This window comes from Octopus sinensis, linkage group LG27, assembly GCF_006345805.1.
Source record: "Octopus sinensis linkage group LG27, ASM634580v1, whole genome shotgun sequence".
NCBI classification, from domain to species: domain Eukaryota; kingdom Metazoa; phylum Mollusca; class Cephalopoda; order Octopoda; family Octopodidae; genus Octopus; species Octopus sinensis.
Genome location: NC_043023.1, coordinates 11,281,276 through 11,308,332, shown reverse-complemented (window position 1 = coordinate 11,308,332; position 27,057 = coordinate 11,281,276). Strand labels below are relative to the sequence as shown.

The following is a 27,057-nucleotide window of genomic DNA, read 5'->3' as shown; positions in this document are numbered from 1 at the left end:
CACCTGTGCTGGTGGCATGTAAACAGCACCCACTACACTCACAGAGTGGTTGGCGTTAGGAAGGGCATCCAGCCGTAGAAACATTGCCAGATCAGACTGGGCCTGGTGCAGCCTTCTGGCTTCCCAGACCGCAGTTGAACCGTCCGACCCATGCTAGCATGGAAAGCGGGCGCTAAATGATGATGATGATGATAGCAAGGAATTTAGTAAAATAACTTAGTTATCATTCAGCTAATGTTAGGAACATAAATTGTGACGGCAATGTTTCGTTTGTAGTAGCATGTTTCCGTCGATTTCCGTAAAAAACTTTTATTTTTTTATATATGGCTTTGCGGGAACATTTGAAGTAATGAGAGCGAAAGAGACTAAGAAGAAGCGATTTTATGACGAGGAAATTTCTTTTGAAGCTATGAAAGCATTGATGTACATGTGTGTGTGTGTTTGATGGGGTGTGGGAGACAGACAGTATGTTGTGTAAGTGAAGTGCTTCTGTTAGTGTGTGTGAAAGAGAGAGATAACTGAAATTTTTTACTCGGTGTATGTGTATATGTATGTCTTCATGTATGTGTAAGTATGTGTGTATGTATGTATGTATGGCCGATTCAGTGTAATGTTTTACACATACTTACACACACACGTACATAGATACATACACACATACATGCAGACATACATATACACATACACCAAGTAAAAAATTTCAGTTATCTCTCTCTTTCACACACTTACTCTCTCCTCTCTTCGCACACACTAACAGAAGCACTTCACTTACACAACATACTGTCTGTCTCCCACACCCCATCAAACACACACACACACACATGTACATCAATGCTTTGATAACTTCAAAAGAAATTCCTCCTCATAAAATCGCTTCCTCTTAGTCTCTTTCGCTCTCATTACTTCAAATGTTCCCGCAAAGCCATATGTAAAAAAATAAAAGTTTTTTACGGAAATCGACGGAAACGTGCTACAAGCGTGCTACTACAAACGAAACATTGCCATTGTGGCGAAGATTTAATGGAAGATTTTAATTCAAAACTTATAAAAACAAAACATTTGTACTACAGAGCCATAGGCGGTTTCAGCCGGGTTGGTAACAAAAGGGTCAAAAAGCAATGGTAATGACACAACACAAGCCCAGGTGATAGTATCACCTTAAAAGGGCAGGTACGAATGTAGCCAGTCAGCAGAGCCATCTATTGAAGAATTCATGAAATACAATCGTTTAAAGGGAAATAACCTCTTCAGCACTTCAACCTCGAAGCATCGAAAATATTAATCACGGTGATTAATTAGCAGTTAATTAGTCGTTGTTAATATCTGAATACGGTAAGTCGGCAAACATTGACGTTAATAATATTACTAATAACAATGTAAAATAATAGAATTATGTGAACCTCTCGGTGTGACAGTGTTTCGAAGCAGAACCGTAACATAGGAAAATATAATTTGCTCGTCTTAATTAATATTTTCCAAATCTTAATTAATAATTTCCAATTTGAAATGTAGATCTGTTGTTTATGAAATCCTAAGACCGATGGTTACGTGTGATATTTTATGAAACGAGAGTAAAGCGGCGCAGTTAATTAATAAAATGAGGGGAAACCGATTGAAGGACACCACATTAATTAACATTGTCCTGTTGTTAATTAGACACTGATAAAACGGTAAGTGGAGACGGATTTGCTTTAAGGTTATTTTAATTATGGGAATGATGATGGTATAACTACAGATTTCTGTCAAACTAAAGTCTTTGACGCGAGCAAAACAAAAAAAAAAGGGTTAATATAAAGCGTTACGCCTATCAGAAAATCAAAAAAAAAATGTGTGTAATAGGTGTAAAACAACTTCCTATGAACGAATATGAAAAAAAAAATGCCCGCACGCGAAAGGGGGGTGGGGGAGAGGCCTCGGAAAATTCACATCGGAAAGTTCCGAAAGCGTCTGAGGGGCTGACCCGGGCACCAAAACAAAAAAAAATGGTGTAATATGTGTAAAAAACAACTTGCTCTAAACGAATATGACTAAAAAAAAAAAATGCGCTCTCGCGAAAGAGGGGTGGGGAGAGGCCCTCGGGAATTTCCGAAAGCGTCTGAACCGGGCACAAAAACAGCGTAATAGGTGTAAAACAACTTGCTCTAAACGACTATCATGAAAAAAATGCGCGCTCGCGAAAGGGGGGTGGGGGAGAGGCTTCGGAAATTTCACATCTTCAGTCCACGGCCTTTAAACTAAGAAAAAATAGTGTAATTGGTGTAAAACTACTTGTTCTAAACGAGTATCAAGAACACACACTCACACATGAATCATAAACTCCGTATTTTTGTACATATTTCGCAAAAAAAAAAAATAAATAAAGAGAAGAAATTCTGGAAAAAGTGAAGAAATGTTGGATCTCCGCCATGTGAATCAAAATACGTGTCAGAAACATCTTGAAATACTACAGAAATTATGTTACGAAAATGATAATGTATACATACCTCTTTGAGTGGTCCATCGACAGTGATGATAAAGAAATGAGATGGGTTGCGTTTGGAGGAAAAAATTATCTCGGGCCAGGATAAAGACTTGCTGCTGCCAATAAGAATACGTGTATTCTCTTGGCAGCAGGTTTGATGCTGTCCATAAAAAGGAACTTCGCGGGGTATTGTTTTAAGTAACAGGCTCGAATGCCTGGGCGAACAACCGATCTCTTAACTGACCCCCACAATCTCTCTATCGTCTGTGTGTGCACCGACGCGTTTGTCGGATCAACAAAGTTTTCACTGTGGTTGATGCGGAAGTGGGTATACCCGAGATTTCCAAGAGAGTTATACGCAGCCCAAGAATCGCTATATACTACCGACCCTTGGCGTATATATCGGTTGTTTACAAGTGCCATTCTCTATCATACAACTTAACGCTTGTGTATCTACGACTGAAATGAATAAGAACTTGTTCTGTACCAAGGAGCGGGAAATCCTCTACACCAGAAGATGGGATGAGTAAACACTGGTCAATGAAAGGTCAGTCTTTTGTCTAAGAACAGTTGTTTACAAGACGATTATTGGTACCAAGTTCTATTTAAGTCCAGGCCCATAAGGACAGTTGTCCTTAAGGACATTTGATAAGATAATTTTTTCCTCCAAACGCAACCCATCTCATTTCTTTATCAACACTGTCGATGGACCACTCAAAGAGGTATGTATACATTATCATTTTCGTAACATAATTTCTGTAGTATTTCAAGAAGTTTCTGACACGTATTTTGATTCACATGGCGGAGATCCAACATTTCTTCACTTTTTCCAGAATTTCTTCTCTTTATTTTTTTTTTTTTGCGAAATATGTACAAAAATACGGAGTTTATGATTCATGTGTGAGTGAGTGTTCTTGATACTCGTTTAGAACAAGTAGTTTTACACCAATTACACTATTTTTTCTTAGTTTAAAGGCCGTGGACTGAAGATGTGAAATTTCCGAAGCCTCTCCCCCACCCCCCTTTCGCGAGCGCGCATTTTTTTCATGATAGTCGTTTAGAGCAAGTTGTTTTACACCTATTACGCTGTTTTTTTTGTTTTTGTGCCCGGTTCAGACGCTTTCGGAAATTCCCGATATAAATTTTCCGAGGCCTCTCCCCCACCCCTCTTTCGCAAGTGCGCATTTTTTTTGTCATATTCGTTTAGAGCAAGTTGTTTTACACATATTACACTATTTTTTTTTTGTTTTGGTGCCCGGGTCAGCCCTCAGACGCTTTCGGAACTTTCCGATGTGAATTTTCCGAGGCCTCTCCCCCCCCACCCACCCTTTCGCGTGCGGGCATTTTTTTTTTCATATTCGTTCATAGGAAGTTGTTTTACACCTATTACACACATTTTTTTTTTGATTTTCTGATAGACGTAACGCTTTATATTAAGCAAAAAAAGAAGTAATGCAATAGGTGCAGAAAAAAACGAATATGAAAGGGGAAAGAGTGCGTGGGGTTTGGGTTAGGGTTACGGTTTGTGTTAGGGGTGGCAGAAAAGAGTTTCTGCTATCTCCAGAAATGTAAACAAAGCCTCTTACGGGACACATACCGAAGGATCGCCCTATTTTTTTGACGGAGGTGGATGGTGTGCGGACTCGGATAATTCACGCGATCCAGCAACTCCACTTCGACACCCGGTCGCAAAAACGAGGAAGAAAATAGTGTAACGGGTGTAAAATAACGTGTAATAAACGTATATGAAAAGAGAAAAATGCCCGCTGGCGAACGGGGGTGGAGGAGAGAACTTGGAAAATTCACATCGGGAATGTTCCAAGCCCTCTCACCGAATATTCGAACGGGTGTGGGTGGGGTTCGGACTCGGATAATTCGCGCATTCCAGTAACCCCACTTCGACACCCGGTCAGGAAAAGGAAAAAAAAATGTGTAAAATAACGTGTAATAAACGAATATGGAAAAAATATGTCTGCTGGTGAACGGGGTGTGGGGGAGAGGACTCGGAAAATTCACATCGGGAATGTTCCAAGTCCTCTCACCAATTCCCCGTTCGTCTGCGAAATTTTTTTTCTGTACATTCGTTTACTACACATTATTTTACACCTATTACACTATTTTTTTTTTATGGGTGTGAGTGGGGTGCGTACTCGGATAATTAATGGATGACAGTGTTGATGTAAGATTTGCAATGTTGAATTACTATATCATTTATCTTATACTCTTTATCTTACTGCTTCTTTTCTTATTTCAGAATATCCCAACTTGTTGACGTCAAAGAAATTAATTCATTCAGATGTGCCTCTGATGTTTTTATCAACTTTTATTGACTACAGGAAGACGATATATTTATAAGGAGCATTCATCAATACATCAACCTCTTTATATAAAACATATTCATAGGAATTTAAGAGACACTTTAATTGTTGCATGTACGATAAATTATTCTCTGATAATGAATCGTTTAACTAAACGCAAAAACCCTGATGCAGTAGAGAAACCATATCGCTGTAATATTTGTGGTAAATCATTCTCTCAAAGTAGTCACTTGACTGTACACAAACGTATTCATACAGGAGAGAAGCCATATCGATGTAATATCTGTGGTAAATCATTCTCTGAAAGTGGTGAGTTAACTAAACACAAGCGTACACATACAGGAGAAAAGCCATATCGCTGTAATATCTGTGGTAAATCATTTTCCCAAAGTGGTGCCTTGACTGTACACAAACGTGTTCATACTGGAGAAAAGCCATATCATTGTGATATTTGTGATAAATCATTCTCTCGAAGTGGGGACTTGCCTAGGCACAAACTTACACATACAGGAGAGAAGCCATATCAGTGTGATATCTGTGGTAAATCATTCTCTCGAAGTGTGTACTTGAATAAACACAAATATGCACATACAGGAGAAAAGCCATACCATTGTGATATTTGTGGTAAATCATTCTCTCGAAGAAGCCATTTGATTCCTCACAAACGTGTTCATACTGGAGAAAAACCATTTCGGTGTGATATTTGTGGTAAATCGTTTTCTCAAAATAGCATTTTAACTCGTCACAAAAGTGTTCATACAGGAGAGAATCCATATCGTTGTGATATCTGTGGTAAATCATTCTTTTATAATGGTCAGTTGACTTATCACTTACGTATTCACACTGAGGGAAAACGTTATCACTGTGATATCTGTGGTAAATCATTTTATCGTAATAGTGACTTGACTAAACATAAACGTGTTCATACAGGAGAGAGACCATTTCATTGTGACGTTTGTGGTAAATCATTCATTGAAAATGGTAACTTCAATTAACACAAGCGCATTCATACTGGGGAAAAAACCATATTCATACTCACACCTGGATATCCGTGAAAACATTTTTAAAATAGCGATTTAACTAGCACAAACCTGTTCAACAAACATACAGGTTTTTATGGCTTTATTAAGAAAATTCTATAGTTTGTCAGATATTTGTTGTTTTTTTTCTTCAATTTCTACCAATCAATGATGTCTATTGAGGTGAAACATTCTGTGCTGTATGAATAAGTCTCTTGTTTAAGAAACAGATTGGGTTTATTTACATTTCTGAAGAAAAAAAGTTACCCTTCCATCACCCCTAACTCTAACACAAACCTGTTCATACAGGTTTTATTGGCTTTATTAAGAAAATTCTATAGTTTGTCAGATATTTGTTGTTTTTTTTCTTCAATTTCTACCAATCAATGATGTCTATTGAGGTGAAAACATTCTGTGCTGTATGAATAAGTCTCTTGTTTAAGAAACAGATTGGGTTTATTTACATTTCTGAAGAAAAAAAGTTACCCTTCCCATCACCCCTAACTCTAACCCAAACCCTAAAACAGATTGAAATGCAATAGATCGATACTAGGGTCATTATTATGGGTGACAATTGCATATAACACCGCTAGAAAAAATTGACGTTTAAACCAAAAAGATCCGACGCATTCAGGAGAGAAGCCATAACTACCTTTGGTAATTCATTTTCTGAAAATGGTGTTTTAACAATATATGAACATGTTTATACGAGAGAGAAGCTATATCATGGTTATGTCTGTGGTACATCATTCTCTCATAGACCTGACTTAACTTTACATCAAGGCATTCATACAGGAGAGATGCTATGTTAGTGTGACATCAGTGGTAAACTATTCTCCCCCAAAAAGCCACAGGTATTCACACACAAGTGTAATAATAATAATAATAATGGAATTATTGTATACAGTTCTCAGGTGCACCACAACTTGTCAAAAAGTGTGTATAAAGCATAAGCAGTTATGTACAAATGTCTGGGAAGTGAACAGTGTATGAGTCAGATACATGCCCGTGTGTGTATGGAGGAGAGAAAATCAGGTGTAGTGTTGTCGAATCTCAGAAAGCATGGAAGTTTTGAAGGATGCAGTGCTCTGACAACTAACAACTGATGCCGGCAGTTTGTTCCATACTTCAGCAACTCTTAGCGTGAAAAAATGTTTCCTAAAGTCATGGGAGCTGTGCTGTTTTCTGACTTTGTAAATATGTCCACGGGTGTTATACAGGTGGAGTTTGAAAAGGTGCTCAGAGATATTCTTTGTAAGATGGTTGATAATTTTATGGGTGTCTGCCAAGTCAGCTGCCAGTCGTCGGAGTTTCAATGTGTCCATGCCCAGGGAAGTAAGGCATTCAGAATATGGCAAATGCCTGATGGAGGGTATTCTTTTGGTTGCACGTCGCTGAACAGCTTCCAGACAATTGATATCCTGGGCAAGTTAGGGGTTCCAGACTGGTGATGCAAATTCCAGGTGAGGTCTTACCATAGCTATATAAAGCCGCAGATAGATAGCCGGAGAGCGTAAGTGAATCAATGTCGGAATGCAGTTTTGTCAGTGAGCAGGTCGTGGTCTCAAAGTGACAAAAATATTTTGATAAATTAAAATTAAATGTTGAAGTGAATCTAACAGTTTTTGTGTGTTTCTTAAATAGCTTAGAAACACCATCCACACTGCAATTGTTTTCATTCCAGCACACCATCTCAGATCAGGTCACTTGCTATGCAAGTACATCTCCGTAATTGAGTTCATTTTTCCTGCTAAAAGACTTGTTTTTTACCCATCATCTGTAAAAATATTGACTCTGATATAACTTAATTAATGAAAATGCCTGCAGTTGGATTTTGAGGAATTTGTTAATAAAGAATAACGAATAAAAAATTAGACTAAACATTTTGTGTTTGTTTTGTTAATCTATATCTAGGATTAGGAGTGGCATGTGTGGTAAGTAGCTTCCTCACCAACCACATGGTTCCGGGTTCAGTCCCGGGCAAGTCTCTTCAACTATGGCCTCGGGCTGGCCAAAGCTTTGTGAGTGGAGTTGGTGGATGGAAACTGAAAGAATCCCCTAATATATATATATGTATGTATGTGTTTGTTCCCCCAACATTGCTTCACAACTGGTGTGTTTACGTCCCCGTTACTTAGTGGTTGGGCAAAAGACACCGATAGAATAAGTACTCGGCTTACAAATAATAAGTCCTGGGGTCGAATAGCTCGATTAAAGGCTGTGATCCAGCATGGCCACAGTCAAATGATTGAAACAAGTAAAAGAGTAAACTTAGCGGTTCGACAAAAGACACCGTTAAAATTAGTGCTAGGCTTACAAAGAATAAATCCTGGGGTCGATTTGCTCGACTAAACGCGGTGCTCCAGCATGGCCACAGTGAAAAAGACACTGACCTTTCTGTACCTTAAATTATTCATGAAACGGTACAAATGTAGCCAGTCAGCAGAGCCATCTATTGGAGAATTGATGAAATACAATCATTTCAAGGGAAATAACCTCTTAAACACTTCAACCACGAAGCATCGAAAATATTAATCACGGTGATTAATTAGCGGTTAATTAGTCGTTGTTAATATCTGAATACGGTAAGTCGGCAAACATTGGCGTTAATAATGTTACTAATAACAATGTAAAATAATAGAATTATGTGAACCTCTCGGTGTGACAGTGTTTCGAAGCAGAACCATAACATTAGGAAAATATAATTTGCTCGTCTTAATTAATAATTTCCAAATCTTAATTAATAATTTCCAAACTGAAATGTTGATCTGTTGTTTATGAAATCCTAAGACCGACGGTTACGTGTGATATAAAGCCAGTTATTTTATGAAATGAGAGTAAAGCGGCGCAGTTAATTAGTAAAATGAGGGGAAACCGATTGAAGGATACCACATTAATTAACGTTGTCCTGTTGTTAATTAGACACTGATAAAACGGTGAGTGGAGACGGATTTTCTTTAAGGTTATTTTAATTATAGGAATGATGATGGTATAACTACAGATTCCTGTCAAAGTAAAGTCTTTGACGCGAACAGGAAAGGAAAAAAAAAGGAAGTAATGCAATAGGTGCAGAAAAAAACGACTATGAAAGGGGAAAAAGTGCGCGCTGGTGAACGAGGGCCCGGGGATAGGATTCAGAAAATTTACATCGGGAATGTTCCAAGTCTTCTCACCACTTCTCCGTTCGTCGGCGAAAATTTTTTTTCTGTATATTTGTTTACTACACATTATTTTACACCATTTTAGGCGTAACTTCGGTATACGGCCCGGAAATACCGGGATACATTTCAAGAAAGTGTTGTTTTTTTTATATATGTATGGGGGGTTAGGGTTATGGTTACGGTCTGTGTTAGGGGTGGGAGAACAGGGTTTCTGTTATCTCCAGAAATGTAAACAAAGCCTCTTACAGGACATATACCGAATGATCGCCCTATTTTTTTTTTCAATTTTTTGACGGAGATGGATGGTGTGCGGACTCGGATAATTCACGCGATCCAGCAACTCCACTTCGACACCCGGTCACAAAAACGAGGGAAAAAATAGTATAACGGGTGTAAAATAACGTGTAATGAACGAATATGAAAAGAGAAAAATGCCCGCTGGCGAACGGGGGTGGAGGAGAGAACTTGGAAAATTCACATGGGGAATGTTCCAAGGCCTCTCACCAAATATTCGAACGGGTGTGGACTCGGATAATTCGCGCATTCCAGTAACCCCACTTCGGCACCCGGTCACAAAAAAAAGTGTAAAATAACGTGTGATAAACGAATATGAAAAAAATATGCCTGATGGCGAACGGGGGGTCCGGGGAGAGGACTTGGAAAATTCACATCGGGAATGTTCCAAGTCCTCTCACCGATTCCCCGTTCGTCGGCGAAAACTTTTTTCTTCATATTCGTTTACCATACATTATGTTACACCTATTACACTATTTCTTTGATGGGTGTGGGTGGGGTGTGGACTCGGATAATTCGCGTGATCCAGTAACTCCACTTCGTCACCCGGTCACAAAACTGAAAAAAAAAAAAAATAGTGTAATAGGTGTAAAATAACGTGTAGTAAACGAATATCAAAAAATAAATGGGTGCTGGCGAACGGGGGGAGGGGCCAAAAACCCGGAAAACTCACACGATATTTTTCCCTAAAGAAAATGGATATTCTTCCCAACCAGATGGTACTGGGTTCAGTCCCACTGCATGTCATCTTGGGCAAGTGAATTTTCTGAGTCCTCAACCCCACCGTTTTGCTTCATATTAATTTTTCTGCCCCCCCCCCCCACGAATTTCGATGATCATAACTTGCAGAAAAATAGATATTTTTAAATGAAATTTTCTACGAATATGTGTTATATCATGTAGATTCCGAATATATAATCTTTTTTTTTTTTTGTGGGGGGAAGAGTTTTAGGATGCTGCATTGAGGCTAACTTTTTTGTGTAGCTTCGTTGGATTGCCTCAAGTTCTGAGATTATTTTGACACTGATTGGTGACCATAGCTGAGAGCAATAGTCAAAGTGGCTTAGGACAAGTGTCCTCCAGAGGACCATCATGGTTTCCTAATCTCTTGTTCTAAAAGTTCTAAGAATCCATCCAGTCACTGCCAGTATTTCCTTGCCAATTTAGCAACATACACATTGAAGGATGCATTATTACTCATGTAAATGCCCAGGTCTTGCACTGACTGTGCCCCTGAGATTGCAAACCGAAAAGATCCTAAATTAGTTGTAAAGATTCACAAATTGTTTGGTAAGTACCCTGCCAACTAAGCCATGCCACAGGTGAAACAAGTGAAAGCAAAGTAAAGAAAGAAAAAAAAAGAGAAAACAGATAAATAATTAAAGAAATGTTGAAGCGATTCATCTATATACAGAATGTTTTAAATGTTTCAAAGCCTCAATGAATTCCGACCCAAGTGAGCATAGACATTAAATGGATGACAGTTTTGATGTTGTAAGATTTGCAATGTTGAATTACTATGTCGTTTAATGATTCTCTTTATCTCACTGCTTCTTTTTTTCTATTTCAGGATATCGCATCATGTTGATGTTAAAGAAATTTCTTCATTCAGACATGCCTCTGGTATTTTTATTGACTTTTATTGACTACAGGAAGACGATATATTTATAAGGAGCATTCATCAATACATCAACCTCTTTATATAAAACATATTCATAGAAATTTAAAAGACACTTTCATTGTTGTATGTACGATAAATTATTCTCACATAATGAGTCATTTAACTAAACGCAAAAACCCTGATAAAGTAGAGAAACCATATCAGTGTGATATCTGTGGTAAATCATTCTCTCAAAGTGGTCACTTGACTGTACACAAACGTACACATACAGGAGAGAAGCCATACCATTGTGATATCTGTGGTAAATCATTCTCTGAAAGCAGTACCTTGACTAAACACAAACGTACTCATACAGGAGAAAAGCCATATCATTGCAATATTTGTGGTAAAACATTCTCTGAAAGTAAACATTTGACTCGTCACAAACGTATTCATACTGGAGAAAAGCCATATCATTGTGATATCTGTGGTAAATCATTCCCTGAAAGTAGTGATTTGAATAAACACAAACTTACACATACAGGAGAAAAGCCATATCATTGTGATATCTGTGGTAAATCATTCTCTGAAAGTAGTAATTTGATTTGTCACAAACGTACGCATACAGGTGAGAAGCCATATTATTGTGATATCTGTGGTAAATCATTCTCTACAAATAATTATTTGACTTGTCACAAACATATTCATACTGGAGAAAAACCATATCACTGTAATATCTGTGATAAATCATTCTCTCGAAGTGGGGACTTGTCTAGACACAAACTTACACATACAGGTGAGAAGCCATATCATTGTGATATTTGTGGTAAATCATTCTCTTCCAGTAGCCATTTGATTCGTCACAAACGTATTCATACTGGGGAGAAACCATTTCAGTGTGATATTTGTGGTAAATCGTTTTCTCGAAATAGCATTTTAACTTGTCACAAAAGTGTTCATACCGGAGAGAATCCATACCCTTGTCATATCTGTGGTAAATCATTCTTTTATAATAGTCAGTTGACTTATCACTTACGTATTCACACTGAGGGAAAACCTCATCACTGTGATATCTGTGGTAAAACATTTTTTAGAAAAAGCGATTTAACTAGTCACAAACGTGTTCATACAGGAGAGAAGCCCTTTTCTTGTGATGTCTGCGGTAAATCATTCTCTCAAAGTTGTACCTTAACTAAACACAAGTTGGTACATACAAGAGAGAAGCCATAACATTCCAATACCTGTGGTAATTGTTTTGGGGGAAATGGTGTTTTAACTATACTTCTCCTGACCCTAACTTCTCTTTATTCCCACATAATTTCTCTCTTCACTGACATCCCCCTCCACCTACAAAAACTTTCTCATTTTCCCGAGCATCAAACTAATATACCTGCTCATTGATTATACACCTTTCATTTTTTTTTTCTGTAAAGTTCAAGTAATTTTTATTGAACTTCTATTTCAGAAAATAAAAATGACAGCCCCTATTCTTACTAACGAAATGAAAAGGCATGCTGTGATTGTGGCTTTGATTGCTAATCATGGTGATTTAGAAATTTCTCGTTTTCTAAAAGTTGCAAGATCTTTCGTTCACAAGATTCGGTGTGAGTTAGAAAAAGAAGATGGAAATGCATCACCTGTCTCAAAACGTAAAAAACATTCCAAGCGCTCTGATTCTATCAGGACACCTGAATTTATTCAGGAAGTTAAGCAAAACATTAGAGACAATCCAGGAAAATCAATGAGGTCAATCGCAAAAGAATTTTGTGTATCGGAAAAAACAATCAGAAATATTTGTGCATGAAGACATCAGATACAAATCTTGCGTGAAGGAAGAACGAAAGAAAACTGATTTGTCAGATCCAAAAGACTTTTGAATATCTAAATAGATCAACACGACGATGGCTTTGATGGTGCTGGATTTTTGAGGAATTTGTTATGAGAGAATAAAGGAATGGGAATAAGGAATAAAAGTGACATTGATTTAGTCTTTGTTGTGTTTTCATCATCATCATTATCATCCTCATCTTCCTCCTCATCATCATCATTATCATCCTCCTCCCCCTCTTCATCATCATCATCCCTCTCCTCCTCATCATCATCCTTTAACATCCATTTTCTATGCAGGCATAGGTGGGAAAGTGTGGCATGAGCTGGCAAGCCAGAGTGCTGCTCCAAGTTCCAGTCAGGTTTGGTTCGGTGTCTTTGGCTCTATGCCCTTAACCCTTTCAATACCAACCCAGCTGAAACCTGCTCTGACTCTGTAGTGCAATTGTCTTGTTTTCATAAGTTTTGAATTAAAATCTTCTACCAAACCTTAGTCACAATTTATGTTCCTAACATTACCTTAATGATAACTAAGTTATTTTCTAAATTCTTCATGACTGTCCCACCAAGGTACAAGAGCCACTATGCAACTGCAGTCAAGCAAATTTATCTGGCATGGTATGCCCAAGCAAATTGGAGAGTGGACCAGGGCATGCATTCTCTGTCAACAAGCCAAGGTCCATCAGCACACCAAAGCACCCCTTGGCAACTATGAACCACCAAAGGCCCGTTTCAGCCACGTCGACATTGGCCTTGTCAGCCTCCTACCATCTTCACAGGGTTGCTCATACATCTTGAATTTGGTAGACTGATACATTTGTTGGCCTGAAGCTATCCCTCTCCGCTGTACAGAAACACAAGAAGTCAGTCGAGCCTTCGTCTGTTCAGTGTCCCAGACAGCATCTCATCTACTTGAGGTCCACAATTCACCTGTGTGACATTTTTCAATTACAATGAACCGCACAACAGCCTACCATCCACAGGCCAACAGATTAGTGGAGAGATTTCACCTCTGCCTGAAGGAATCCTGGCCAACCAGACTTAACAGGCCTAACTGAATGATCAACTTCGATGGGCGATGCTGGGAATCCACGCCGCTCCAAAAGAAAATCTCAGCACTGCCACTGCAGAAATGGTATATGGTACCCTTCTTACAGTGCCAAGAGAGTTCATTCTAAATACGAAGTGAGACCCTGATGTCAAAATGTACCTCACTCAACTGAGAGACAGCGTGGGACAGATCTACCCTATTTCCATGACAACACATGGTACACCAAGATTGTCCACACCAAATGACATTCACATGGCTTACTTTGTGTTGATTCGACATGACACACGATGAAAACCCCTCCAGTCACCCTACAATGTTCCATATGAAGTCATTTGTCCCGGAGACAAATCATTTCAACTTCTAATTAATTGGCAGATGACAAAACACAGTTTCCACTGATCAACATCTTCATTCATCATTGTTCGACCGTGGTCGAGACAATGGAATTTACCATGCTACGCCAGACTTCACGGTCCATCATAGCATTACAGAGGTCCTGTTGCTGGATGCCTGTTTCCCTGGAGATTACATCAGGGTAGGCGAGTGTGCGCTCGCTGGTATCGCAAGTAGATGGCTTCCAGAGGAGGAGAGTTGAAATTACCTCGTTTTCAGCTCTACAACAACGTCCAGCAAACTGGACTCTCCTACCTTTCACAAGAGATTATACAGGTGGTAGTTTCCACTGACAAGTTGAAACTGGCCCGTCTCGATACTGATAGCCCCATTCAAGTAGCTCAACCACCAAACAGGGGCTGCCCCAGCAGATAACACCAACCCATGGCAAGGAACAGTCACCAAAGAGCCGAGTAACCACACGCACGGGCAGGACAATTAAAACGCCAATGACAGAATTTATGATAGACGAACTGCAGACAGGAACTTTGCTGTGGACTAGCTAGGGAGCTAAGCTGCAGCAAAGTCGAACTGTTGTACTTGTGATAAATCTTTCAGTAACATTCTCGTCTCCATGAGTTTATTTGTGTACAGCTTAAGAAAGCTATACACATATAAGGCGCAGGAGTGGATGTGTGGTAAGTAGCTTGCTAACCAACCACATGGTTGTGGGTTCAGTCCCACTGCGTGGCATCTTAGGCAAGTGTCTTCTGCTATAGCCCCGGGCCGACCAATGCCTTGTGAGTGGATTTGGTAGACGGAAACTGAAAGAAGCCTGTCGTATATATGTATATATATATATATGTATGTGTGTGTGTTTGTTCCCCTAGCATTGCTTGACAACCGATGCTGGTGTGTTTACATTCCCGTCACTTAGCGGTTCGGCAAAAAGATACCGATAGAATAAGTACTAGGCTTACAAAAAGAATAAGTCCCGGGGTCGAGTTGCTCGACTAAAGGCGGTGCTCCAGCATGGCCGCAGTCAAATGACTGAAACAAGTAAAAGAGTAAAAGAGTATATAACATACACTCATACGCAAGAAACTCAAAAGAGAGCAGTAGCATCGAACTCCATCCTTCACCAAAAGCCGCTCCGACAAAGGTGGAAAGTGGAAAGATGATTACAATGGTGGTGCTCCAGCATGGCCACAGTCATTGGACTGAAACATATGGATCTTTTCGGTTAGTTTTTAACATAATTTCAGCAGTTTTTAGGTAACTAAAAAATTTTAAACTTCCTATACTGGTAGAATGTGTTTATAAAACATCTTTTTCTCTTGGCTTTATTGAGAAAATTCTATGGTTTGTAAGATATTTGGGATCTTTTCGGTTTGACCGGCAGTTTTTTAAAATAATTTCCACGTAACTAAACACTTTTAAACTTCGTATACTGGTAGAATGTGTTTATAAAACATCTTTTTCTCTTGGCTTTATTGAGAAAATTCTATGGTTTGTAAGATATTTGGGATCTTTTCGGTTTGACCGGCAGTTTTTTAAAATAATTTCCACGTAACTAAACACTTTTAAACTTCGTATACTGGTAGAATGTGTTTATAAAACATCTTTTTCTCTTGGCTTTATTGAGAAAATTCTATAGATTGTAAGATATTTGGGATCTTTTCGGTTTGAACGGCAGTTTTTTAAAATAATTTCCACGTAACTAAACACTTTTAAACTTCGTATACTGGTAGAATGTGTTTATAAAACATTTTTTCTCTTGGCTTTATTGAGAAAATTCTATAGTTTGTAACATATTTGTTGTTGTTTTTTCCTTCAATTTCTGCAATTTCAACCAATCAATGACGTCTATTGCAGTGGTTTTCAACCAGGGTTTCGCGGAACCTTAGGGTTCCGCCAGTACAGTGAAGGGGTTCCACATGAAGTTACAAAACTGCTAAAATCAGCAGTAATTTTAAAGTCTCCTGTGCAGATATGTGTGCATAAGACTATTAAATTATTGCACAGGGGTTCCCCGAGCCAGTGGAATGTTTCCTTGGGGTTCCGCTCCAGAAAAAAGTTTGAAAAGCACTGGTCTATTGAGATGAAAACATTCTGTGCTGTATGAATATGTCCCTCGTTTAAGAAACAGATTGGGTATATTTACATTTGTGAAGAAAAAAAGATACCCTTCCCCCACTCCTAACCCTATAACAGATTGCAATAGATCTATACTAGGGTCATAATTATGGGTGACAATTTCAACCAATCAATTACGCCTATTGAGGTAAAAAAAACATTCTGTGCCATATGAATATGTCCCTCGTTTAAGAAACACAGTCAGTGTGATATCTGCGGTAAAAATTTTTATTTCACCAGTCACTTGTAAATGCACAGATGCATTTATACAGGCGAGAAGCCATATCAGTGTGGTATTTGTGTTAAACTGTGCTGTCGTAGTAGTCACTTAAATAAACACGGATGAATAATACACAGGACAGAAGCCATATCAGTGTGATATCTGCGGTAAAATGTTTCCTAATACCACTTACCGGAAAATGCGCGATTGTATTCATACAGGTGAGAAGCCATATCAGTGTGAAAGTAAATCATTCTCTAAAAATAGTCACTTGACTAAACATAAAAGTAAACATACCAAAGAGAAGCCTTATCACTGTGTTATCTCTATGTATATAAACGGCAAAATGTCTGCGTGCGTATCCTTTATACAAATCCACAAGGGCTCGCACACACACACACACACACATATATACAACAGGCTTCTTTCAGTTTCCATCTACCAAATCCACTCACAAGGCTATGGTCGGCCCGAGGCTATAGTAGAAGACACTTCCCCAAGGTGCCACACAGTGGGACTGAACCCGGAACCATGTGGTTGGTAAGCAAGCTACTTACCACACAGCCACTCCTGCACCTATGTGAAGATTTTTTACATGACAACAATTAAAACTATTTTATCTGCTAAAACACAATGTTTTTTCCCTTCATCAACTTCAATATTGTCAAGGTGAACCTCAAATTTGTCATCATCTGTAAAAATATTTACTCTGAGACAACTTCATTACTGGGAATTTTGTAGTATACTTGAATTTGTTAATAAAGAATCTCTATATATATAAACGGCAAAATGTCTGTCTGTGTGTGTGTCCTTTATACAAATTCACAATTTTTCAGTTAAAGGGCTCGCACTTTCTATGGTCATTCAAAACCGTCCCAGGGTGGTCGTGCACTTCTTTACATTTCCCCAGTCACCCGGCAAAGCCATTAAAAAATCAATGGAAGTGACTTTTCTGTGAATTTTCTTTCCAAAACCCAATCAAAATGCCCAAAACTTGATATGCCAATTGAATGCCAGCTAGCTGTATGTGATTGGTCGGAGATTTGGACAGTACTCACATGTTTGTGCGCATGCATGCAGCTGTATATGCATGCACTAGCACTATGATCCGGTGTTGCCAGGTCATAGTGCTAGTAATGAATAAAATGTTAGATTGTAACCATTTTGTGTTTGTTTTATTACTCTATGTCTAAACACTGTCTCTTCATGATGACTCGGTCAAAGGTTAAGAAGTTATCTCCAAAAGAGTCTGAAAGCAAGTCCAGTTCAACGAATATGGAATGCCAGTGATAACAATTCCCAAGACACATAGTCCAGGCACACCAAAACCCAAGATGCGGATCTGTGGTACCTACTCAGTATCAACAATCAACTAGAGGAGCATCACATCCAATGCCACTTCCAGAGGAACTGATGCAGAAGCTTGGAAGTGGATACAGTTACACGAAGATTGACCTTGCTGATGCCTATAACCAGATCAAGATGGTGCCATAGAATCAACGAAGGCTAGCCCTCAAACAACGGATCATGGCAATGCAGATGCCTTTAGTTGCTTGCCAACTTGGGACAACGTCTCTGACAGGGAGGAAAGTGATGAAGACATGGGCATGGTGTGCACCATCAAGGTCCTCAGTCTTCAAATCAAACCTGTGGATAGCAACATCCTCTGTCGAGAGTCTGGGAAAGATCCAGTGATAACTACAGTGATGCGCTATGTATGCGAAGGGTGGCCACCAAAGCACAATGTGACCAACGATGAAGTTGAAAAGTTCCAGATGTTATCATATGCACTCAGTATCTACCAGGGATGCCTCATCCATGGATCAAGAGGTGTGGTTCCATAGAGCCGACAATCCATTATCCTAGATCTATTGTATACCGGACACTTCATTATGGAACAAAGAGGCAAGCAGCAAACATCGACAACAGGATTATGGTGAGATGAATGGCTAAGCAACCATTTTTTTAGATATCGAAGTCCGCATATGGTTAGGGAGTACATGGTACCAAAATAAAGGTGTGTTAACGACGTCACCAACCTGGGTACAAAGAGAAACATTGCAAGCAGGGAAACGAGGGGAGAGAATTTACTGAGCTACTGGTCCCCCACGCCACGACCCTTTGAAGGCACACCACTGATTGTTGTTTGTAGAGTGGCTTCTTGTGGGATTGAGGGGAGCATGAGCCCTTGTGGGTACATGTTGCATGACCACCCTGATAATGACGAGAATGGTGGAAAGAGCTGGAGAAAAAACATCAATCTCAGTGCGATGGATGGCAGAGAGGTCAAATATAGGGGAATCAGCAAAGTGAAAGTGGAGATACAGGGGTCAGGTTATAAGCTACAGGCGATGGTAGTTGATGAGATAGTGGACGTCGTGGTTGGAATGGCCATTATCGAACGTTTTCAAATACAGTGTGTAGTTGATTGAAAAGAAATAAATAACACACGAACACGCTTTTACTCCAGGTAATTTTTATGTAAAGCTTAAGAAAGTTCTACAGTGGGGAAAAAGAAATACGACCGAGATCAGTACTGTGAATAAGGTATCAGTGGATGGAATGCAGCATCACGTGTTTGATATTCAAAGGTGGCACAAAAGAGAACCATCCGAACGTGGCCGTTGCCAGTGCCGCCCCGACTGGCTTCCGTGCCGGTGGCACGTAAAAAGCACCATCTGATCATGGCCGTTTGCCAGCCTCACCTGGCACGTAAAAAGCACCCACTACACTCATGGAGTGGTTGGCGTTAGGAAGGGCATCCAGCTGTAGAAACACTGCCAGATCAGACTGGAGCCTGGTGCAGCCTCCTGGCTTCCCAGACCCCAGTTGCACCGTCCAACCCATGCCAGCATGGAAAGCGGACGCTAAACGATGATGATGATTATTAGCTGTTTCAACGATGTTGGGGTGGGGAAGGACAGCCCCGTGACCAGGAGATCTGAAAGGGAACAACGCCCCGACAGAACGAGGATTATGAAACGGAATAGAGAAGCAGTTTTCTTCAGATTAGTGTCAAGTGTTGAAGGACAGTGAGGTACTATTTAGGAAGAGTGGTCCCGGTGCGCGCACTCATGTAGTCGCGCATCCACGATAGCTAGTCGTGAGTTGTCGATCCTTACTTTGTGTTTTATTTACTTTGTTATAAAAGAATTGGGTCTTTTCGGTTTGAACGGCAGTTTTTAAAAATAATTTCTACGTAACTAAACACTTTTAAACTTCGTATACTGGTAGAATGTGTTTATAAAACATCTTTTTCTCTTGGCTTTATTGAGAAAATTCTATGGTTTGTAAGATATTTGGGTCTTTTTGGTTTGAACGGCAGTTTTTTAAAATAATTTCCTCATAACTAAACACTTTTAAACCTCGTATACTGGTAGAATGTGTTTATAAAACATCTTTTTCTCTTGGCTTTATTGAGAAAATTCTATGGTTTGTAAGATATTTGGTCTTTAATTTCTTGCATTTTGGCAATTTCAACCCATCAATGACGTCTATTGAGGTAAAAACGTTTTCTGCCGTAACATTTTCTGGTGGCGTCATATGAAAATGTCCCTGAATTTTATGAGGAAAAAGACACCCTGTGGCCATAAACTGCGGGGACACTTGTAAACAGAGCTGGATAACAAAACCGTTCCCTCTTTAGTGTCCACCCATAATTATGACCCTAGTATCGATCTATTGCATTTCAATCTGTTTTAGGGTTAGGGTTAGGGGTGGGGGGAAGGGTATCTTTTTTTCTTCAGAAATGTAAATAAACCCAATCTGTTTCTTAAATGAGGGACATTTTCATATTTCACCGCGAGAAAATTTTACGGCAGATGTTTTCACCTCAATACACGTCATTGATTGGTTGAAATTGCCAAAATTGAAGAAAATATCTTACAAACCATAGAATTTTCTCAATAAAGCCAAGAGAAAAAGATGTTTTATAAACACATTCTACCAGTATACAAAGTTTAAAAGTGTTTAGTTACGTGGAAATTATTTTTAAAAACTGCCGGTCAAACCGAAAAGACCCAATATATGAGTACACTTTGCTAAAGTAATTTGGTGAGAATTTGAACAAACAGTTGATAGAATGGAACAGAATCCAACCAGTCAGTAGAGCCATCTATTGGATAGTTAAAGAAATACAATCAAATAAAGGGAAATAACTTCTCCTACACTTCAACTACGGTCCAAGTAAATTATTAATTAAGGTGTTTAATTACTGCTTCACTGACTCGTTGCTTATTTGTGAATACGGTAAGTTGATAAAGATTTACTTTAAGGCTGTAATAGTGATAATACTACTACTAATACTAATAATAATGATACTAATGTGAATAATAGAATTCTGTGAACCTCTCGATGTTAGAGTAATTATTTTTCGAAGCGGGAACCTGACAACAATTAGGAAAATATAATTTGCTCGTCTTAATTAATAACTTCCAAACTGAAATGTTGATCTGTTGTTTAGGAAAACCCATGATTGACTGTTACATGTGATATATAAAAAATTAATTTGTATAATTAGAGTAAAGCGGCGTAATTAATTAGTAAAATAAACCGATTGACGAATACGACGTTAATTTCTTTTGTCATGTTGTATACGAGGCATTTATGAAACGGTAAGTCGATACAGATTTACGGATCCTTTCGGTTTGAACGGCAGTTTTTAAAAATAATTTTACCCCTAATCCTAACCCTAAAGCAGATTGAAACGCAATAGATCGATTCTAGGGTCATAATTATGGGTGACAATTTCATATGACACCACTAGAAAAATCTGCCGGTCAAACCGAAAAGATCCGATATTACTACTTCTAATAATAATGTAAGTAATAGAATTATGTGAACCTTTTAATGTTAAGTAATTATTTTGAAGCGAATACATAACATTAGGAAAATATATTTGCTCGTCTTAAATAATAACTTCCAAACTGAAATGTTGATCTGTTGTTTATGAAAACCTATGATTGACTGTTACATGTGATATAAAGGAAATTAATTGGTAAAATGCGAGTAAAACTGCGTAATTAATAAATAAAATGCGATGAAACCGATTGAAGAATACCACATTCATTAATATTGTCCTGTTTGTTTCTGAGGCCAGATTAAACTGTAAGTTGACAAATATTTCCTTTAAGTTGTGTCTGGGGAGAGTCATTTTCTTTTTGTGCCTTATAATTTAACACACTCTCCGGTAAAATTTCCACTTATTTCTCTTTTTTTTTTTCTAAAATTTTCGTTGCATTTTGCAACCTTTTTAATAATCTTGAGTCAAGTGGAAATTTTACTGGTGTGTGTGTTAAATTATAAGGCACAAAAAGAAAATGACTCTCCCCAGACACAACAAAATATGCTTCAACACACGAACTCATATAAAGAATCTTGCAAACCAAATCCAAAAACGAAAAACAATAAAGTTAAAGTGAAAACCAAGAAATATGACCATCCCCAAATATATAAAAAGAGGAAATTTATCTCTAAATATAATTATATATGTGGTACTATCTTTTGCCTATACATTGTGTGATAGTCGTAAACGAGTACCACTGTCATACAAGCAGTGTGTTTTGTTCCTAATCTTCCATGTAAAGATATCCTGTCTGCCTTAATGAACTGTGAACCATGCAAGCATTGAAATGATGAGAATGTTGTTGTTGTTGTAACAGATGCTGTGTTGAATTACTATTTTGTTCAGTTTCCTCAATATTTTAAGGTTTCTTGTATTATTTCAGAATATCCCACCTTGTTGGCAGAAAAGGAAGTTCTTACATCCGATGTGTTCTCGATGTTGTTATCAACATGTATTGACCAAAGGAAGACGATATATTTATAAGAAGCATTTGTCAATACAGCAACCTCTTTATATATATTTAAAAGAAACATTCATGAAACAAAATCTATGATATGACGGAAAAATATTTCTTCTAGACAATGGAATTAAGAGCAGCATTTTCTTGTCTTCGCTGTCTGGAATGTGGAGAAGGTGATTGCTTTACAAAAAGGAAAAATAAATTATTCTTTTCATAATCAAAATACAGGACCAGATACTGCAACAGCTTGGGTTTCAGGGGACCACAGCTCTTCAATATCCTTCCTAAATGCTTGAGAGACCTGCATGGTGTGGATGTGGGTTTCTTTAAAACTAAACTGGATACCCTTCCCCCCACCCCTAACCTTAATTCTAACTCTAAGACAAATTGAAATGCAATAGATCGATACTAGGGTCATAATTATGGGTGACAATTTCATATGACACCGCTAGACAAAACTGCCATTGACCCCGAAAAAATCCAAAATTGAGACTGAAAGGGAATTTGAGAGGGAAAAACTCTATGAAAATTTTAAACTTCAATTCTATAGTTTGTAAAATATTTTCTTCAATTTCTGCAATTTCAACCAATCACTGACATCTATTGGGGTGAAAACATCCTGTGCCGTATGAATATGTCCCTCGTTTAAGAAACAGATTGGGTTTATTTACATTTGTGAAGAGAAAAAGATACCCTTCCCCTAAACCTAAGACAAATTGAAATGCAATAGATTGATACTAGGGTCATAATTATGGGTGATAATTTCATATGATACCGCTAGAAAAGACTGCCGTTCAAACCGAAAAGATCCAATTATTCTCTTATAATGAATGACTTAACTAAACGAAAAAATCGTCACACAGGAGAGAAGCCATATCATTGTGATATTTGTGGTAAATCATTCTCTCAAAGTTGTCACTTGACTGAACACAAACGTGGTCATACAGGAGAGAAGCCATACCATTGTGATATCTGTGGCAGATCATTCTCTACAAGAAGTCAATTGACTCGTCACAAACGTATTCATACCGGAGAAAAGCCATATCATTGTGATATCTGTGGTAAATCATTCTCTCAAAGTGGGGACTTGACTCGTCACAAACGTACTCATACAGGAGAGGAGCCGTATCATTGCGATACCTGTGGTAAATCGTTTTCTGCAGCTGATTACTTGAAAACACATGTACGTATTCATACTGGTGAGAAGCCATATCATTGTGATATCTGTGGTAAATCATTCTTCCAAAGTGGTCACTTGACCAGACACAAACGCATACATGCAGGAGAAAAGCCATACCATTGTGATATCTGTGGTAAATCATTCTCTGATGGCAGTTCGTACACACAACACAAACGTATTCATGCAGGTGAGAAGCCATATCACTGTAATATTTGTGGTAAATCATTCCCTCAAAGGAGTGATTTGAATAAACACAAATATACACATACAGGTGAGAAGCCATATCACTGTAATATTTGTGGTAAATCATTCTCTCAAAGGAGTAACTTGACGAAACACATATGTATTCATACAGGAGAGAAGCCATACCGTTGTGATATCTGTGGTAAATCATTCTCTCGAACTAGTAATTTGACTGCTCACAAATTAATTCACAGAGGTGAGAAGCCATATCACTGTGATATCTGTGGAATGTCATTCTCTGTTAGATCTAACTTAACTATACACAAACATACACATACAGGAGAGAGACCATATCAGTGTGATATCTGTGGTCAATCATTTGCTCAGAATGGTAATTTGACTACTCACAAATTCATTCATACAGGGCAAAAACTGTATCATTGTGATGTCTGTGGCAATTCATTCTCTCATAGTAGTCACTTAACTAAACACCTATGTATTCATACAAGAGAGAAGCCATATCACTGTGATATCTGTGGTAAAAAATTTTCTTCCACCAGTCACTTGACTATTCACAGACGTATTCATACGGGAGAAAAGCCATATTGTTGTGATATCTGTGGTATATCTTTCTCTCAAAATAATCACTTGACTAAACACAAATGTACACATACAGGTGGGAAGCCATATCATTGCAATATTTGTGGTAAAACATTCTCTCAAACTAGTCAATTGAATATTCACAAGCATAGTCATACAGGTGAGAAGCTATATCACTGTGATATCTGTGGTAAATTATTCTCTCAAAACTGCGAGCTAAGTACACACAAATGTGTTCATACAGGAGAGCGGCCATATCACTGTGATATCTGTGGTAAATCTTTCTCTTGTAATAGTCACTTGGCTAATCACAAGCGCGTTCATACAGGAGAGCGGCCATATCACTGTGACATCTGTGTTAAATCATTCTCTCAAATGAGTGCCTTGACTAGACACAAACAGACACACATACGAGAGAAGCCATAACATTACAATCTGTAGTGATTCACTTTCTGAAAATAGATCTTTTAATAATAATAATAATGAAATTATTGTATCCAGTGCTCAGTGCACCACAACTTGTCAAAAAGTGCGTATAAAGCATATGCAGTAATGTACAAATGTCTGGGAAGTGAACAGTGTATGAGTCAGATACATGCTTGCTTGTGTATGGAGGGGAGAAAATCAGGTGTAGTGTTGGCGAATCTCAGGAAGCATGGAAGTTTTGAAGGATGCAGTGCTCCGACGACTAACAACTGATGCCGGCAGTTTGTTCCATGCTTCAGCAACTCTTAGCGTGAAAAAATGTTTCCGAAAGTCATGGGAGCTGTGCTGTTTTCTGACTTTGTAAACATGTCCACGGGTGTTAGACAGGTGGAGTTTAAAAAGGTGCTCAGAGATATTCTTTGTAAGATGGTTGATAATTTTATGGGTGGCTGCCAGACGGAGTTTCAATGTGTCCATGCCCAGGGAAGTAAGGCGTTCAGAATATGGCAAATGCCTGATGGAGGGTATTCTTTTGGTTGCATGTCGCTGAACGGCTTCCAGACGATTAATATCCTGGGCAAGATAGGGGTTCCAAACTGGTGATGCAAATTCCAGGTGAGGTCTTACCATAGCTATAGGAACACGTTTATACAAGGAGACAAACTCTCGTGGTCATATCTGTGGTAAATCATTCTCCCATTGACCTAACTTAAATGTACATAAATGTATTCCTCCCGGATAAAAGCCATCTGAGTGTGACATCTGTGGAAAATCGTTTTCTCCAGAAGTGCACATGCACACACACACACACGTTAAAATTCACACACAAGTGTAACTGTATGAATGTCAAAATTTTTTACATGACAATAATTAAGACTTTTTTGTCTGCTATAAGATGGGGTTTGAAAGGCGGCGAGCTGGCAGAAACGTTAGCACGCCGGGCGAAATGCGTAGCCGTATTTCGTCTGCTGCTACGTTCTGGGTTCAAATTCCACCGAGGTCGACTTTCCTTTTCATCCTTTCGGGGTCGATAAATTAAGTACCAGTTACGCACTGGGGTCGATGTAATCGACTTAATCCGTTTGTTCTCTCTGTGTTTAGCCCCTTGTGGGTAGTAAAGAAATATATAAGACGGGTTTTTTCCCTACATCAACTTCATTAATGTCAATGTAAACCTCAAATTTTTGATCATCAGTAAAAACTGTTGACTCTGAGATAACTTAATTACTGAAAATGCCTGTGGTTGGATTTTGAGGAATTCGTTAAAGAAAAATTAGTAAAAAATTTATACTGTAACCATTTTGTGTTTGTTTTACTCTTTACTCTTTTACTTGTTTCAGTCCATTTGACTGTGGCCATACTGGAGCATCACCTTTTAGTCGAGCAAATTGACCCCAGGACTTATTCTTTGTAAGCCTAGTACTATCTATTCTATCGGTCTCTTTTGCTGAACCGCTAAGTGACGGGGACATAAACACACCAGCATCGGTTGTCAAGCAATGCTGGGGGGGGGGACAAACACAAACACACACACATATATACATATATACGACAGGCTTCTTTCAGTTTCCTCTACAAAGTCCACTCACAAGGCATTGGTCAGCCCAAGGCTATAGTAGAAGACACTTACCCAAGGTGCCACGCAGTGGGAATGAATCCGGAACCACGTGGTTGGTAAGCAAGCTACTTACCACACGTTACTCTTTATTTGTTCATTGTCTCCTCTATACTTTAAATCTCTCAACTGGCACAATGGCACGCCCATACAATACTATGGGGTGGTCCAGAATGTTCGTGCCGATTTATAGTAGCTTACCTTTCGACTTATTTTAGAACATGCTTGAGTCCATCAAATAGGATTTGACTACACTTCCATTTAGAGCACAGTTTAAGCTATCTTTTCATGGAAGAAGGTTTATGTTCCTATAACCTGTGTTTATTCTGTAACCCTCTAAAATGGAAGATAAGAAAGTTCATTTTCAGCACTTGATGCTTTCGGAACCAGACAAAAATTGCTGCAGCTCAGCTGAGATGTGTTACCCCACCCTCCATATTCACCAACTAAACACTTTTAGACTTCGTATACTGGTAGAATGTGTTTATAAAACATTTTTTTTCTTGGCTTTATTGAGAAAATTCTATAGTTTGTAAGATATATGTTGTTTTTTTCCTTCAATTTCTGCAATTTCAAACAATCAATGACGTCTATTGAGGTAAAAAAAACATAAGAGTTCAAATTCCGCCAAGGTCGACTTTGCCCTTCATCCTTTCATGGTCAATAAATTAAGTACCAGTTACGCGCTGGGGTTGATGTAATCGACTGAATCTGCTTGTCTGTCATTGTTTGTCCCCTCTGTGTTTAGCCCCTTGTGGGCAATAAAGAAATAAGGAATAAGAACCCTGCTGTGGGTGTCACATTAAAATCACTGGTGGTGGTGCCATAC

General features: G+C 38.6%; 4 protein-coding genes across 5 annotated transcripts in view; all 4 read left to right on the top strand.

Moving 5' to 3' along the window:
- LOC115225006 (zinc finger protein 239-like) overlaps window positions 1-27,057 on the top strand; it is a gene marked incomplete at its 3' end in the record, with an annotated part of 188,247 nt that overhangs the window by 37,759 nt on the left and 123,431 nt on the right. The gene's annotated exons all lie outside the window — the stretch shown is intronic.
- The window catches only part of LOC118768185 (zinc finger protein 91-like), a 339,442-nt gene that overhangs the window by 205,975 nt on the left and 106,410 nt on the right, over window positions 1-27,057 (top strand). The window lies entirely within an intron of this gene.
- Window positions 1,237-24,740, top strand: LOC115225416 (zinc finger protein 665-like). Its single transcript, XM_036514240.1, has 4 exons — window positions 1,237-1,332; window positions 4,716-5,037; window positions 23,088-23,542; window positions 23,879-24,740. Exons 2-4 carry the CDS (start codon window positions 4,917-4,919, stop codon window positions 24,611-24,613), a joined length of 1,311 nt encoding a protein of 436 aa, XP_036370133.1. The 5' UTR covers window positions 1,237-1,332; window positions 4,716-4,916; the 3' UTR covers window positions 24,614-24,740.
- Window positions 8,533-12,834, top strand: LOC118768217. The gene is made up of 3 exons (XM_036514324.1): window positions 8,533-8,734; window positions 10,824-10,876; window positions 12,319-12,834. Exons 2-3 carry the CDS (start codon window positions 10,835-10,837, stop codon window positions 12,655-12,657), a joined length of 381 nt encoding a protein of 126 aa, XP_036370217.1. The 5' UTR covers window positions 8,533-8,734; window positions 10,824-10,834; the 3' UTR covers window positions 12,658-12,834.